Source organism: Bos indicus, chromosome 10 (genome assembly GCF_029378745.1).
Source record: "Bos indicus isolate NIAB-ARS_2022 breed Sahiwal x Tharparkar chromosome 10, NIAB-ARS_B.indTharparkar_mat_pri_1.0, whole genome shotgun sequence".
NCBI classification, from domain to species: Eukaryota; Metazoa; Chordata; class Mammalia; order Artiodactyla; family Bovidae; genus Bos; species Bos indicus.
Genome location: NC_091769.1, coordinates 17830247 through 17846623, shown reverse-complemented (window position 1 = coordinate 17846623; position 16377 = coordinate 17830247). Strand labels below are relative to the sequence as shown.

The following is a 16377-nucleotide window of genomic DNA, read 5'->3' as shown; positions in this document are numbered from 1 at the left end:
TTTCACAGCATCATCTTCTAGGATTTGAAATAGCTCAACTGGAATTCCATCACTTCCACTAGTTTTGTTCGTAGTGATGCTTCCCTCCTCCATCTTGTTTGCAACCCCCATACTACACATTAGGGGAGAAAAAGCCAGAACAGGATAGGTTATACCACCATAATAACTTTAAAACTCACACTGGCTTACAATAAGAAAAGTTTGTTTCTTAATCATGCAAAGAACACCCCAACTGTTCTCCATGTAGTAGGCTAAGTGTTCCTAGGTATGACTTGATGGCATCTTTGACTCAATATATGCTTTCACAATGACCATCACATGGGAGAAAAGCCCAGAAAATTGCACTTTGGCCTTTAAATGCTTCTGTCTGAAAATTATGTACATTACTTCTGCTCACATTTCACTGACCAAAGCAAGGTGCATGACCACGTTTAACTCCATGGGAAAGGGAAATACCATCTTTCCACCTGGAAGACGTAAGAACACACTGGGGGCATTAGTCATGGCTACCACAACAGGACACTCACTTCCACCTCGGACAGGCTGCCTCATGTTTTGGAGAACAAATTGTAAACAAGTTCATATGAAGCCAAATACATGTGAGTTTGAGGTGGAAACTTTAGATACTGTGTCTACTTCAGAATTGTGAGAATAGCTCCTGCATTCACAAAATACTGCCTTGGAAATAAAAAATTCTGGGAGGTGGAATTTTCTATACAATGGTCCTTGTTCTAGTCCTTCAAAATGTGTCTATTTTAGAACTGCCATATGACCCAGCAATCTCACTGCTGGGCATACACTGAGGAAACCAGAATTGAAAGAGACACGTGTAACCCCAATGCTCATCACAGCACTGTTTATAATAGCTGGGACATGGAAGCAACCTTGATGTCCATCAGCAGACGAATGGATAAGAAAGCTGTGGTACATATACACAATGGAATATTACTCAGCTATTAAAAAGAATACATTTGAATCAGTACTAATGAGGTGGATGAAACTGGAGCCTATTATACAGAGTGAAGTAAGTCAGAAAGAAAAACACCAATACAGTATACTAACGCATATATATGGAATTTAGAAAGATGGTAACGATGACCCTATATGTGAGACAGCAAAAGAGACACAGATGTAAAGAACAGACTTTTGGACTCTGTGGGAGAAGGTGAAGGTGAGACAATTTGAGAGAAGAGCATTGAAACATGTATATTACCACATGTGAAATAGATTGCCAGTCCAGGTTCAATGCATGAGACAAGGCACTCAGGGTCGGTGCACTAGGATGACCCAGAGGGATGGGATGGGGAGGGAGGTGGGAGGGGAGTTCAGGATGGGGAACACATGTACACCCATGGCTGATTCATGTCAATGTATGGCAAAAATCACCACAATATTGTAAAGTAATTAGCCTCCAATTAAAATAAATTAATTTTTAAAAATGTGTCTATTCCTTCCTTTTTTGTACAGTCATAAAAATATTTGAAGACTACGGTAACATCTTCTTTGTCAATGAATTGTGCTAGGTTTTCTGGAAATGTTTGTTTGCAATCATCTTTCTAAAACTAATAGTTCAGGTATAATTTAACAAAGAAAAAATGGGACTATTGTCCATTTTTCTAAATTCTCTATTTCTATAAATGAATATTGTTTTAAGGCATATTAACTTTGAACAATCATATTTCATAATTAACTCAATTTGGACTTATCAATTTCAACGCAAGTCTTTTTCACACATGCTAATTCTCTTTCCCCCAACTCTGCATTTGGCTGAGAACTGTCATGTTTGTTGTTAAGAAGTTAAGTCTAGAATTTTCAATTTATCTATTTTTCATCTTGTGAAATTCTGCTTCTATTTATAGATTAGAAGTTGGAAAAGTTTTTATACAAAGAGCCAGATAGCAAATATCTAAAGCTTTGTGATCCATATAAAATCTCCAGCACATATTCTTTTTCACAGTGTTTCACAAATATAAAAACCATTCACAGCTTGAGAGCTATGAAAACAAACAAAACAAAAAAAAACCAAACAAAAAAAACAGGCTGTGGGATGGATTTGGCTCACAGGCTGTAGTTTGCCAAACCTTGTTTTAGATTATTGAGCTTCTTTTGGATTCTGATTTGATCAACTGGTATATCAGGATTTCTAACTTCCCTAGTTTGTCATTTATATATTTTATTAGAATAATATAATGCTCTCAATTAGTCAATACTTAAACATGTTTAAGAGAATGAGACTGAGCAAAAAGCCTCACAACACCCCAGTACAGATTTCTCTGCAGATTGGCCATTAATCCATTAATTTCTGTTCTGTAGGTATAACTGAATCACAAATCCACTTAACTATGTTGTCATACAGTGGAGGTGAGAAATAGATTTAAGGGCCTAGATCTGATAGATAGAGTGCCTGATGAACTATAGAATGAGGTTCGTGACATTGTACAGGAGATAGGGATCAAGACCATTCCCATAGAAAAGAAATGCAAAAAAGCAAAATGGCTGTCTGAGGAGGCCTTACAAATAGCTGTGAAAAGAAGAGAAGCGAAAAGCAAAGGAGAAAAGGAAAGATAAAAACATCTGAATGCAGAGTTCCAAAGAATAGCAAGAAGAGATAAGAAAGCCTTCTTCAGCGATCAATGCAAAGAAATAGAGGAAAACAACAGAATGGGAAAGACTAGGGATCTCTTCAAGAAAATCAGAGATACCAAAGGAACATTTCATGCAAAGATGAGCTTGATAAAGGACAGAAATGGTATGGACCTAACAGAAGCAGAAGATATTAAGAAGAGATGGCAAGAATACAAAAGATCTTCACGACCCAGATAATCACGATGGTGTGATCACTCACCTAGAGCCAGACATCCTGGAATGTGAAGTCAAGTGGGCCTTAGGAAGCATCACTATGAACAAAGCTAGTGGAGGTGATGGAATTCCAGTTGAGCTATTCCAAATCCTGAAAGATGATGCTGTGAAAGTGCTGCACTCAATATGCCAGCAAATTTGGAAAACTCAGCAGTGGCCACAGGACTGGAAAAGGTCAGTTTTCATTCCAATCCCAAAGAAAGGCAATGCCAAAGAATGCTCAAACTACTGCACAATTGCACTCATCTCACATGCTAGTAAAGTAATGCTCAAAATTCTCCAAGCCAGGCTTCAGCAATACGTGAACCGTGAACTTCCTGATATTCAAGCTGGTTTTAGAAAAGGCAGAGGAACCAGAGATCAAATTGCCAACATCTGCTGGATCATCAAAAAAGCAAGAGAGTTCCAGAAAAACACCTATTTCTGCTTTATTGACTATGCCAAAGCCTTTGACTGTGTGGATCACAATAAACTGTGGAAAATTCTTCAAGAGATGGGAATACCAGACCACCTGACATGCCTCCTGAGAAATTTGTATGCAGGTCAGGAAGCAACAGTTAGAACTGGACATGGAACAACAGACTGGTTCCAAATAGGAAAAGGAGTTCGTCAAGGCTGTATATTGTCACCCTGTTTATTTAACTTATATGCAGAGTACATCATGAGAAATGCTGGGCTGGAAGAAACACAAGCTGGAATCAAGATTGCCTGGAGAAATATCAATAACCTCAGATATGCAGATGACACCACCCTTATGGCAGAAAGTGAAGAGGAACTAAAAGCCTCTTGATGAAGGTGAAAGTGGAGAGTGAAAAAGTTGGCTTAAAGCTCAATATTCAGAAAACGAAGATCATGGCATCCAGTCCTACCACTTCATGGGAAATAGATGGGGAAACAGTGGAAACAGTGTCAGACTTTATTTTTCTGGGCTCCAAAATCACTGCAGATTGTGACTGCAGCATGAAGTTAAAAGACGCTTACTCCTTGGAAGGAAAGTTATGACCAACCTAGATAGGATATTCAAAAGCAGAGACATTACTTTGCCAACAAACATCCGTCTAGTCAAGGCTATGGTTTTTCCTGTGGTCATGTATGGATGTGAGAGTTGGACTGTGAAGAAAGCTGAGCGCTGAAGAATTGATGCTTTTGAACTGTGGTGTTGGAGAAGACTCTTGAGAGTCCCTTGGACTGCAAGGAGATCCAACCAGTCCATTCTGAAGGAGATCAGCCCTGGGATTTCTTTGGAAGGAATGATGCTAAAGCTGAAACTCCAGTACTCTGGCCACCTCATGTGATGAGTTGACTCATTGGAAAAGACTCTGATGCTGGGAGGGATTGGGGGCAGGAGGAGAAGGGGACGACAGAGGATGAGATGGCTGGATGGCATCACTGACTCGATGGACATGAGTCTGAGTGAACTCCGGGAGTTGGTGATGGACAGGGAGGCCTGGCGTGCTGGGATTCATGGGGTCGCAAAGAGTCAGACACGACTGAGCGACTGATCTGATCTGATCTGATGTTGTCATACAATTTACTCAATGTGCTATCATAAAAGACTTCACTCAGTGTTCGCTTAGATACCAAAACACTGCTCTCTATAGTATTCGTCTGAGAAGGTCTACTTATGATATCTAAAATAGTAACCTAATTTTGTCTGGCACAAATTATTTTTAGTGAACTAATAATGCCTCCTTGTGATCAATTCCTTAAGTACTAACAAATCATCTAAATAATCCAATTTAGATTTCTTTCATAACCTACATTCAAGTTTATTCTCATAATTTGCCACAATATTTTTTCTCTCCAAGATAAAAAGAGAGATTAGTTTATCTTACCTTTTAGCTACTCTACTATTCTACACTGCTTTCAGATGTAACTTTCAAAGGCCTAGCAACTTATTCACTACATTTATTCACGGCTCTAGATCAAAGATTGGCAAATTCTAGCCCACAGATCAAATGCAGCATGCCATCTGTTTCCGTAAATAAAGTTTTATTGGAACACAGCCATGCTCACTTTTATGTATTGTTCATGCCTGCTTTTACTTTACAATGAGAGAGTTGAATAGCTTTCAACACAGACTGTATATCCCCCGAAGCCTAAAATATTTACTGTGAGGCCCTTTAGGCTATGTGCTCAGTTGTGTCAGACTCTTTGTGGCCCCACGGACTGTAGCCCGCCAGCGCTTCTCTGTCCATGAAATTTTTCTTTCATGTCAAGAATACTAGAGCGCGTTGCCATTTCCTACTTCAGGGGATCTTCCTGACCTAGGGATTAAAACTGCATCTCTTAGTCTCCTGCATCGGCAGGCAGATTCTTTACCACTAGTGCCACCTGGGAATCCCCATAACGACCTTTAGCCCCTAATAGGTCTGGATTCAAACTTTTTATTCACCTATCCAAGGCTTTATTTTCACTTTATTAATATCTATTTCTTCTCTTTACTGACTAAAAGTCATTCTTCCTAACAGAGATAAGAAAAGCAAAATAGGAATAGAGGCCAGCAACTCACATTATCTTGAGATACCATATTACCTCTTGCCATTCCTCTAGATCAGACCCCCCAGAAGCTCTTATCCTGACTAACCCTGCTTCTCATCTTATCACTCATCCTATCTTTCCCAATGTGTCCTCTGGGCTGCTACTCAGACAACCTTTTCAATAGGCAAATCCAATTTAGGTATCTTAAACTCTTCAAGAGTTTCCTACTATATTCAACACAAAAATCTAAACTCTTTCTTATGGCCTAAAACACCCTCTTCATGACTCAGCTTTTACTGGTCATGCATCCTTTTCCGGCTCCTCTTCTCACCTATGAACACTCAGTGCTCAGCCATGTTGAACCACTCTGAGTTGCTACATCCTCACACCCATCCTCACACACGCATTGTGCGTGCCTTCTCTCTCTCCAGAATACTTTCATACTGATATATTCTCCTTTGTCTCTGGCCCTCTTCAAGTCTCAAGTCAAGTATTTTCTCCTTTGGGATTTTTTTCTATTTCTCCAGTATACATAGGACAGCCTTGCTCTTTGATATCATGGTGCTGTGTGTGTGTGTGTGTGTATAAACATACACATATCTATTTATCAATCAATTTTATCTAACTAGTTTGTCACTTTGCATTATAATCTGGCTGCATGCCTGCCTTGTACTTGACTGTAAGTAACTTGAGGCTGTTAATTACAATTCTGATCTTGTCATCTCTAGAGTCTAATACACACCCTAGAGCAGAAATTCCAAGGTGCCTAAGACTGTCTTAGGAATTTTTCCATGGTACCACTAGGTCAGAAAAAATATGTTAAAGCTCTGTTTATTAAGTAGTTAGTAAACAACAAGATTCATGTTCTAGCAACTTAGTGAAAGTCGCTTAGTCATGCCCGACTCTTTGCAACCCCAATGGAGTACACAGTCCATTGGATTTTCCAGGCCAGAATACTGGAGTGGGTAGCCATTCCCTTCCTCCAGGGGATCTTCCCAACGCAGGGATCGAACCTAGGTCTCCCACATTGCAGGCAGATTCTTTATCAGCTGAGCCACCAGGGAATCATTTCCAAAATAATAATTTAAGTTAAATAAAAAATACCATTCTTGAATAACCATAAAAACTTACTAATGAAATGTGTGTATCTGTAAGGCATTACACAGCTTCTCAAATATGAGAATTAGATTGGATACTGTCACCCTCATTTCCTGCTCTACAGTGATTTTAGTATTTGTTTTCATCACAACGGTCACTGAAAGGCAGCTTGGCCAGGATATAATGCCATAGAGAGAAATACATTGTGACCGATGGTAAACTACCTTAAGCTAAGTTTTCTCAGGGTCTCACAGATATCAAATCTCATTGCCTTTTGCTTGAAAATTAAAAATTCTCCACAACACCCCTGCGAGTTCACTGCAGTATCTTTGGCACACTCTTTGGGGACCCAGAGCCACAGTACACACAAGTTCATGAGGTATCTATGTAATCCACTCCAGCTAGAAAACAGTAGCTATAGAACTGGCATCAATAAAATTTTCCAGCCAGATGGTAAATATTTCAGGGTCATAGGCTATATAGTTTCTTTAACAACTACTCAATTATGCCAGTGTAGCCTTAAAGCAGATATAAACACATAAGTGAGTGGACATGATTGTGTTCTAATATAACTTTATTTACAAAAACAGGTGGCCCGCTCATGGGCTAGTGTTTGTCAATACTAGCCCAGGTTGAAAAATTTATAGAAAGTCTTTTACAAGGTATATTCTTTACAAATTAAAGTTACTAAAAAGGTATAAACAAAAGGTGAGACAAAATACCATGAGTCTATACTGATATGAATAAGTTAATAAACTGAAACTTTTATGAGGTACAGAATTACAGAAGTGTGATAGTATGATTTATTGTAAGAAATACATGTTTGATCTTCATCCCAGTTTCTGGCTCACAGCTCCTCAAACCCTGGGAAATCTCCTAAGTGTGTAGAGTGATAAAGGCGTCTATTGTTTCATTAATGAGATGACGTTGGACCTCATCTAATGATGGAGGCTGGTTGCCAGGAGAACCAACCAGGCAATTAAGAAGGCTGGAACTTTCCATGGCACCCCCAGACCTCCAGGGAGAGGAGAGGAGCTGAAGGTTGAATCAATTGCCAATAGCCAATGATATAATCAATCATGACTACTTAATGAAGCCTCCATAAAAAATCCAAAGGGACAGGTTCACAGAGCTTCGGGGTTGGTGAAGCCTGGACATCTGGGGAGAGTGGTATGCTCAGAAGCTCTTTGTCCCTTCCCACCAAGCCCTGTGCATCCCTTTCATCTGGTTGTTTCTGAGTTATATCATTTTACAATAAACCGGTGACCTAGTTAAGTACTGGGTTAGTCAAAAAGTTTGCTCAGGTTTTCCCATAAGTTGTTATGGAAAAACCCAAATAACTTTTTTGGCCAACCTAACAGTTTCTTCCAGTAGGTCAGAAGTACAGGTAATAACCTGGACTTGTTACTGGCATCTGGCAGAGCAGGGAGGGTACACGTGCAGTTTTCCAGACTGAGCCCTCAACCTGTGGAACCTGATGCTATCTCCAGGTGGATAGTGTCCAAATTGAATTCTTGAACACTGAGCTGGTGTTCTGAGAATTTCTTACTGGAGGTGTGAGGAACCCTGCCCTCCACGTTGGAAATTGAATCTCAGAACACCAAAAGAAAAGGGAATGGGAATAATTTCACATGCAGAAGCTTCATAGACACCATCTTAAAGTAAACAACATCAATAAAGATATACATATAAATTACAGAACACTCAATAGGATACAATAAGAGAAATGCAAAATCACTTGTGTGATATTAGGCCAAAAAGCTGTAACTATTAATTAATCATTAGGAAACATCGACTAAAACTTTAATTAAGGGTCATTCTATAAAATAACTGACCTGTAATCTTCATAAATGTCAGTCATGAAGTCAAGGAAAGACTAGGAAACTGTTCAGGAAATATGGTGACAGCAGACACCTGACAACAAAATGTGCCTCTACGCAATGGATCATTCCAAACGGATCATTCTGCCCCGCAGAACATTATTAATATGCTTGGTAAAGTCTGAATGTGGTGTGAGGATTAGACACTAGCAATCATTCAACGTTTATTTCTTGATGGTGTTGGTTATACTGTTTACATGAGAGAATGTCTTTGCTTGCAAGATATACCATGAAGTATTCAGAGCAGTTGGGGAATTGAGTTAGCAGCTTATTCTCAAATCGTTCAATAAAACAAAGTTCTTTGTACTGTACTTACAACTTTTCTGTAACTTTGAGATTATTTCCATTAAAATTTTTTGAATTTCTAAAATTAACAGTGGAGGAACAGATGCACAAGGATTGCTGCTCTATATTTAGCAGAAGAGCTGGCCCTCTCCCATCCCAGGGGATTTTCCTCATCTCCTTACCAAGCAAGCACATTCTAGGGAATTTACAAGGACAACGATTATAGATAGTATTGTTTGTTCTCCCTTATTTCAGACATGAAAGTGAAAAGTGTTAATTGCTCAGTTGTGTCAGATTGTTTGCAACCCCATGGACTGTAGCCCACCAGGCTCTCTTGTCCATGGAATTCTCCAGGCAAGAATACTGGAATGGATAGCTCTTCCCTTCTCCAAGGGATCTTTCTGACCCAGGGATCAAACCCAGGTCTCCTGCATCGCAGGCAGATTCTTTACTGTCTGAGCCACCAGGGAAGCCCATTGATCCCTGGGTCCAGGAGAGCCCCTGGAGAAGGGAATGGCTCCCCATTCTAGTATTCTTGCCTGGAAAATTCCATGGACAGAGAAGCCTGGCAGGTTACAGTCCATGGGGTCACAAAGAGTTGGACATGACTATGACTGAACAACTAATACAACTTTCCTTTTATTTAAGGCCTGGAAATGGGTAAATTTTACTCAACCCAAAAGTCTTTACTGAATATTACTACATTCTCAGCATTGTATGAGATAGAGAAGGAAAGAAAATAAACATGTATAGAACAACTCCATATATCAGGCAAGGAAGATGAAGAATGGCTTCTGTCCTTAAGGACCATATAAATTAGCTGAGTAGACAAGATTGACATAAATTTACTATGAGAAACACACAATATAATTACTAATTTATATAAATGGGTTAGCTTCATTTCTCACCCTGTGCACTGCAACCTCAACAGGAAAAGAGTACTAAAGATCCTTAACTAAGAAAGACAAGAAGAGAAGAGCAAAAGTATGAGACAGAGTAGCCAGTATAGATCCAAACAAACTGAGAAGACAAAGAATCTTTTCTCCATGCTGGAACAAAGACAGAGGTAGAACCCTAGAAGATTCCTAGTATTTATGAATTCATCAACACTTTGCCTGTTAGCCACCTTGATGTCCATAATATTCAGTTCAGTTCAGTTCAGTCGCTCAGTCATGTCCGACTCTTTGCGACCCCATGAATCACAGCACACCAGGCCTCCCTGTCCATCACCAACTCCCGGAGTTTACCCAAACTCATGTCCATCGAGTCAGTGATACCATCCAGCCATCTCATCCTCTGTCGTCCCCTTCTCCTCCTGCCCCCAATCCCTCCCAGCATCAGGATCTTTTCCAATAAGTCAACTCTTCTCATGAGGTAGCCAAAGTATTGGAGATTCAGCTTCAGCATCAGTCCTTTCAAAGAACACCCAGGACTGATTTCCTTTAGAATGGATTGGTTGGATTTCCTTGCAGTCCAAGGGACTCTCAAGAGTTTTCTCCAACACCACAGTGCAAAAGCATCAATTCTTCAGCACTCAGCCTCTTCACAGTCCAACTCTCACATCCATACATGACCACTGGAAAAACCATAGCCTTGACTAGATGGACCTTTGTTGGCAAAGTAATGTCTCTGCTTTTGAATATGCTATCTAGGTTGGTCATAACTTTCCTTCCAAGGAGTAAGCGTCTTTTAATTTCATGGCTGCAATCACCATCTGCAGTGATTTTGGAGCACAAAAAAATAAAGGTAGAAATGTGAATGGCACACACTGTGAAACCAGTGGACAGGCAATGAGTCAACTGGCAATTGAATAAACCTAAGTGATCACTCAGAATCCACATCAGGGAATTTGCTGGCTTTCCAGTGGTTAGGACTCTGTGCTTTCACTGCCGAAGGTACAAGTTCAATCCCTGGCTGGGGAACTAAGAAACCAGCAGACACAAGATATAGACCAAAAAAAAAAAAAATCCACATAAAATTAGCACAGTCTAAAAGTAAGAAAACAGTGGAAGTTTAGGATATTTTCTAGGTCAGAGATTATAAAACTGAGATCATTAACAGATATTTTCTGTTCCAATAAATTTCAGATGCAACAAAACAAATTCAGGCAAGTTTCTTTCTTATAGAACTTCTTAGAGGCTAAAGTATGCTTATGTGCATTGTACACCTAAAAGGAGGAGCACTATAAGCAGTTTTTCACTTAGCTCAGGAGCCATATAAAAACTTGTACTGTGAACAATGTCTACCATGGAGACAGAATGAATAAAAAAGGAGATAATTTGAGAAATATAGCATCAAAAGGAATAATAATAACAGCTGCAGATATGCAGATGACACCACCCTTATGGCAGAAAGTGAAGAGGAACTAAAAAGCCTCTTGATGAAAGTGAAAGTGGAGAGTGAAAAAGTTGGCTTAAAGTTCAACATTCAGAAAACGAAGATCATGGCATCCAGTCCCATCACTTCATGGGAAATAGATGGGGAAACAGTGGAAACAGTGTCAGACTTTATTTTTTTGGGCTCCAAAATCATGGCAGATGGTGACTGCAGCCATGAAATTAAAAGACGCTTACTCCTTGGAAGGAAAGTTATGACCAACCTACATAGCATATTCGAAAGCAGAGACATTACTTTGCCAACAAAGGTTCGTCTAGTCAAGGCTATGGTTTTTCCTGTGGTCATGTATGGATGTGAGAGTTGGACTGTGAAGAAGGCTGAGTGCCGAAGAATTGATGCTTTTGAACTGTGGTGTTGGAGAAGACTCTGGAGAGTCCCTTGGACTGCAAAGAGATCCAACCAGTCCATTCTGAAGGAGATCAGCCCTGGGATTTCTTTGGAAGAAAAGATGCTAAAGCTGAAACTCCAGTACTTTGGCCACCTCATGCGAAGAGTTGACTCATTGGAAAAGACTCTGATGCTGGGAGGGATTGGGGGCAGGAGGAGAAGGGGATGACAGAGGATGAGATAGCTGGATGGCACCACTGACTCGATGGACGTGAGTCTGAGTGAACTCCGGGAGTTGGTGATGGACAGGGAGGCCTGGCGTGCTGCGATTCAAGGGTTCACAAAGAGTCGGACACGACTGAGCGACTGAACTGAACTCAACTAAACTGATTATGTTTCCTGGAAGATTCACACTGTTCTAAGGTTTAGTGCTTAACTTTATCTTGACAAGCATCATATGACATACTTACGATCCCCATTTTACTTTGAGGAAAATTAGATAGAAAGGTTAAGTAAATGGTCAAAGGTCAAACGACTAGAAAGTGGTCAATCCAGGATTCAGGCTCAAGCAGTCTGGCTCCAGCACCCGTCTTACCATTACACTATGTAACTCACCAATGAAATTCTTACTCATCTATTCCAAAGTAAACGGTTAGTTGGATATTAAGCAAGAATGAACAACAAGCATGATGATTAATTTCAACAGAAAACTAGGAACTTAATGCAGTGAAATTGGGAATATGGATAGTTTCTCTGTTTCTCTTTATAATTATGAAGTATATAGTCATGATAATCCATATATTGTTAAAAATCAGCATATTAAGCAAAGAATATGCACTCTATATTCCTAGCCCATGCTAAGTAAACCAATATGGTGAGCACTTGAGAAGAGTTCTCACTCACTGTGATTCTCTTCATGTCTAGCTGGCGCAGCTGCATCATATTCTGAAGGATTGTGTGCTTGTACCATGACTCTTGAGCTATGGGATTGCCATCAAAGGTGATGTCTGAGAGAGAAGTGGAATCAGCGAGGCAGCAAACACTCTCAAAACTGGAGGAGAGACAGAAACCAGTGGATTACTGTGAGCCCTTCAAATAACACTTCGTTTTGTTTAACATACATTATTTTTTAGAACACCTTCAGATTTACAGAAAAACTGAGAAGACAGTTCAGAGTTCCCACATGCTCCAGACCAAGTTTCCTCTATTATTAACATCATGGATTAGTATATTTTTTACAATAATGAACAAATATTGATATATTCTTACTAACTCAATATTTTATCCAGAGTTCTTTAGTTTTATCTAATGCCCCTTTCCAATTCCAGGACCCCATCCAAGATATCACATGACATTTAGTTGTAAGGTCTCCTTAGGCTCCTCTTGGCTGTGACATTTTTGATAACCTTGACAGTTTTGAGGAGCACTCATCTGTTATTCTGTAGACTGACCCTGTATTGGAATTTATCTGATTTTTTTCATGATTAGGATTACAGTAAAGTAAAGTAAAAAGTCGCTCCGTCGTGTCCAACTCTTTGCGACCCCAGGGACTATAGCCTACCAGGCTCCTCCATCCATGGGATTACACTACATACTATTAATTAATATGACACCATTGTTGAAAGTTGACCTTGATCACCTGACTGAAGCAGTGTTTGTTAGGCTCCTCCAATGTAAAGTTACTCTTCTCTCCCCTTCTTTCCACCCTGAATTCTTTGGGGGGAAGTCGTTATGTGCAGCCCATTCTGAGGGAGTGGAAGTTCAATTTCCTCTCACTGAGGACATAGTATCTACGTAAATTAATTGGAATTCTTCTTCCAAGGAAGGTGGTCTTCTTCTTGTTTATTTATTTATATTGGGTTTCTATTCATGGACATTTCATTTCATTCTTTGGGTTATAATCCAGTACATCTTCATTTATTTTTTATTGTTCAAATTGTTCCAGCTTTGGCTGTTGGAAGCTCTCTCAGTTGGCTCCTATGTCCCTTTGACATACCCCTATTAACATGGATTTTTTTTGTTTTTCTAAGCACTTCCTTACTTTCCAGCATTATAAGATTCTCTACTGCATATTTCCTACTCCAGTCTTAGAATCAGCCATTTCTTCAAGAAGCCATGGTTTCCTTTATTGGGAAATGGCATTAGAAACCAAGATCTGGTGGCAAGGTGTACTATTTACTACTATCATTTCTTCTAGGCCCTCTGATGACACAGCAAGGAAATATATGCATGGATACCAACCTGTGTGTATATGTATATTTTTTCTCTAACCATCTGTGTCTATATTAAGCTAAACATGAGTTCAAACTGATGTTTCCAATTCTATCACCAAAAGGATCACTGTAACCTCTCCCCTTACTTATCTGTAAATTCCTACTCCAACCAGGAGAAATCTGGCTCTCACCATCTCTCGTCCATTTAGCTAATTATTAATTCCAGAATATATGTATAGTGGTATGAGAATTTTCAATTTGTTGTACCCTCTTGGGAAATCACTTTATTAACAAAAGCATAATGATAATGTGTAATTCCTTTTGCATCTAATCTTATAGACTCGTTTCCAAAGTTACTTAGGTTAGCACCTTCCCCTCCCACTCTTCCTTACTCACACCTTCAAGAAGGTTGTTCCATACAATTGAAATGTGGTTACATTCTCTTGTTATAGTCTATATTCATTTCTTCCTGGGATTCTCCAATCTCCTAAATTATTTTCTAATATGCATACATTAAGGTTAACTATGCTGTAAAGTTCTGTGAATTTCGACAAACACATAATGTCATGTATCCACCAAGAAACTATCATGGACCTAAACAATTCCCCATTTAACCCTCCTCCTTTCTCCCTGAATGTCTAGCAACCACTGATCTTTTTACAGTCTATATAGTTTTGCCTTTCCAGAATTTCATATAGTTGGAACTATATAGTTTACAGCCTTTTAAGACAGACTTCTTTCACTTAGCAGTATGCAATTAAGGTTCATCCATACCTTTTCGTACCCCAACCAGTAACGCTGAAGAAGCTGAATTTGAACAGTTCTATGCAGACCTACAAGACCTTTTAGAACTAACACCCCCAAAAAATGTCCTTTTCATTATAGGGGACTGGAATGCAAAAGTAGGAAGTCAAGAAACACCTGGAGTAACAGGCAAATTTGGCCTTGGAATACAGAATGAAGCAGGGCAAAGAGAGTTTTGCCAAGAAAATGCACTGGTCAAAGCAAACACCCTCTTCCAACAACACAAGAGAAGACTCTACACATGGACGTCACCAGATGGTCAACACTGAAATCAGATTGATTACATTCTCTGCAGCCAAAGATGGAGAAGCTCTATACAGTCAGCAAAAACAAGACCAGGAGCCGACTGTGGCTCAGATCATGAACTCCTTATTGCCAAATTCAGACTTAAATTGAAGAGTAGGGAAAACCACTAGACCATTCAGGTATGACCTAAATCAAATCCCTTATGATTATACAGTGGAAGTGTGAAATAGATTTAAGGGACTAGATCTGATAGATAGAATGCCTGATGAACTATGGTCTGAGGTTCGTGACATTGTACAGGAGACAGGGATCAAGACCATCCCCATGGAAAAGAAATGCAAAAAAGCAAAATGGCTGTCTGAGGAGGCTGTACAAAAAGCTGTGAAAAGAAGAGAAGTGAAAAGCAAAGGAGAAAAGGAAAGATATAAGCATCTGAATGCAGAGTTCCAAAGAATAGCAAGCAGAGATAAGAAAGCCTTCCTCAGCGATCAATGCAAAGATGTAGAGGAAAACAACAGAATGGGAAAGACTAGAGATCTCTTCAAGAAATTTAGAGATACCAAGGGAACATTTCATGCAAAGATGGGCTCGATAAAGGACAGAAATGGTATGGACCTAACAGAAGCAGAAGATATTAAGAAGAGGTGGCAAGAAGACACAGAAGAACTGTACAAAAAAGAGCTTCACAACCCAGATAATCACAATGGTGTGATCACTCACCTAGAGCCAGACATCCTGGAATGTGAAGTCAAGTGGGCCTTAGGAAGCATCACTACAAATAAAGCTAGTGGAGGTGATGGAATTCCAGTGGAGCTATTTCAAATCCTGAAAGATGATGCTGTGAAAGTGCTGCACTCATTATGCCAGAAAATTTGGAAAACTCAGCAGTGGCCACAGGACTGGAAAAGGTCAGTTTTCATTCCAATCCCAAAGAAAGGCAATGCCAAAGAATGCTCAAACTACCACACAATTGCACTCATCTCACATGCTAGTAAAGTAATGCTCAAAATTCTCCAAGCCAGGTTTCAGCAATACGTGAACCGTGAACTTCCAGATGTTCAAGCTGGTTTTAGAAAAGGCAGAGGAACCAGAGACCAAATTGCCAACATCTGCTGGATCATGGAAAAAGCAAGAGAGTTCCAGAAAAACATCCATTTCTGCTTTATTGACTATGCCAAAGCCTTTGACTGCGTGGATCATAATAAACTGTGGAAAATTCTTCAAGAGATGGGAATACCAGACCACCTGACCTGCCTCTTGAGAAATGTGTATGCAGGTCAGGAAGCAACAGTTAGAACTGGACATGGAACAACAGACTGGTTCCAAATAGGAAAAGGAGTATGTCAAGGCTGTACATTGTCACCCTCCTTATTTAACTTATATGCAGAGTACATCATGAGAAATGCTGGGCTGAAAGAAGTACAAGCTGGAATCAAGATTGCCGGGAGAAATATCAATAACCTTAGATATGCAGATGACACCACCCTTATGGCAGAAAGTGAAGAGGAACTAAAAAGCCTCTTGATGAAAGTGAAAGTGGAGAGGGAAAAGTTGGCTTAAAGCTCAACATTCAGAAAACGAAGATCATGGCATCCAGTCCCATCACTTCATGGCAGATAGATGGGGAAACAGTGGAAACGGTGTCAGACTTTATTTTTTGGGGCTCCAAAATCATGGCAGATGGTGACTGCAGCCATGAAATTAGAAGACACTTACTCCTTGGAAGGAAAGTTATGACCAACCTAGATAGGATATTCAAAAGCAGAGACATTACTTTGCCAACAAAC

At 39.7% G+C, this 16377-nt stretch overlaps 1 protein-coding gene across 6 annotated transcripts in view; it reads right to left on the bottom strand.

Moving 5' to 3' along the window:
- The window catches only part of LRRC49 (leucine rich repeat containing 49), a 149316-nt gene that overhangs the window by 54724 nt on the left and 78215 nt on the right, over window positions 1–16377 (bottom strand). For all 6 annotated transcript variants that reach the window (XM_019968201.2, XM_019968200.2, XM_070797009.1 and 3 more), the window contains one exon: window positions 12231–12378. In XM_019968201.2, coding sequence (XP_019823760.2) covers window positions 12231–12378 — 148 coding nt within the window. The remainder of the gene's footprint in view (window positions 1–12230; window positions 12379–16377) is intronic.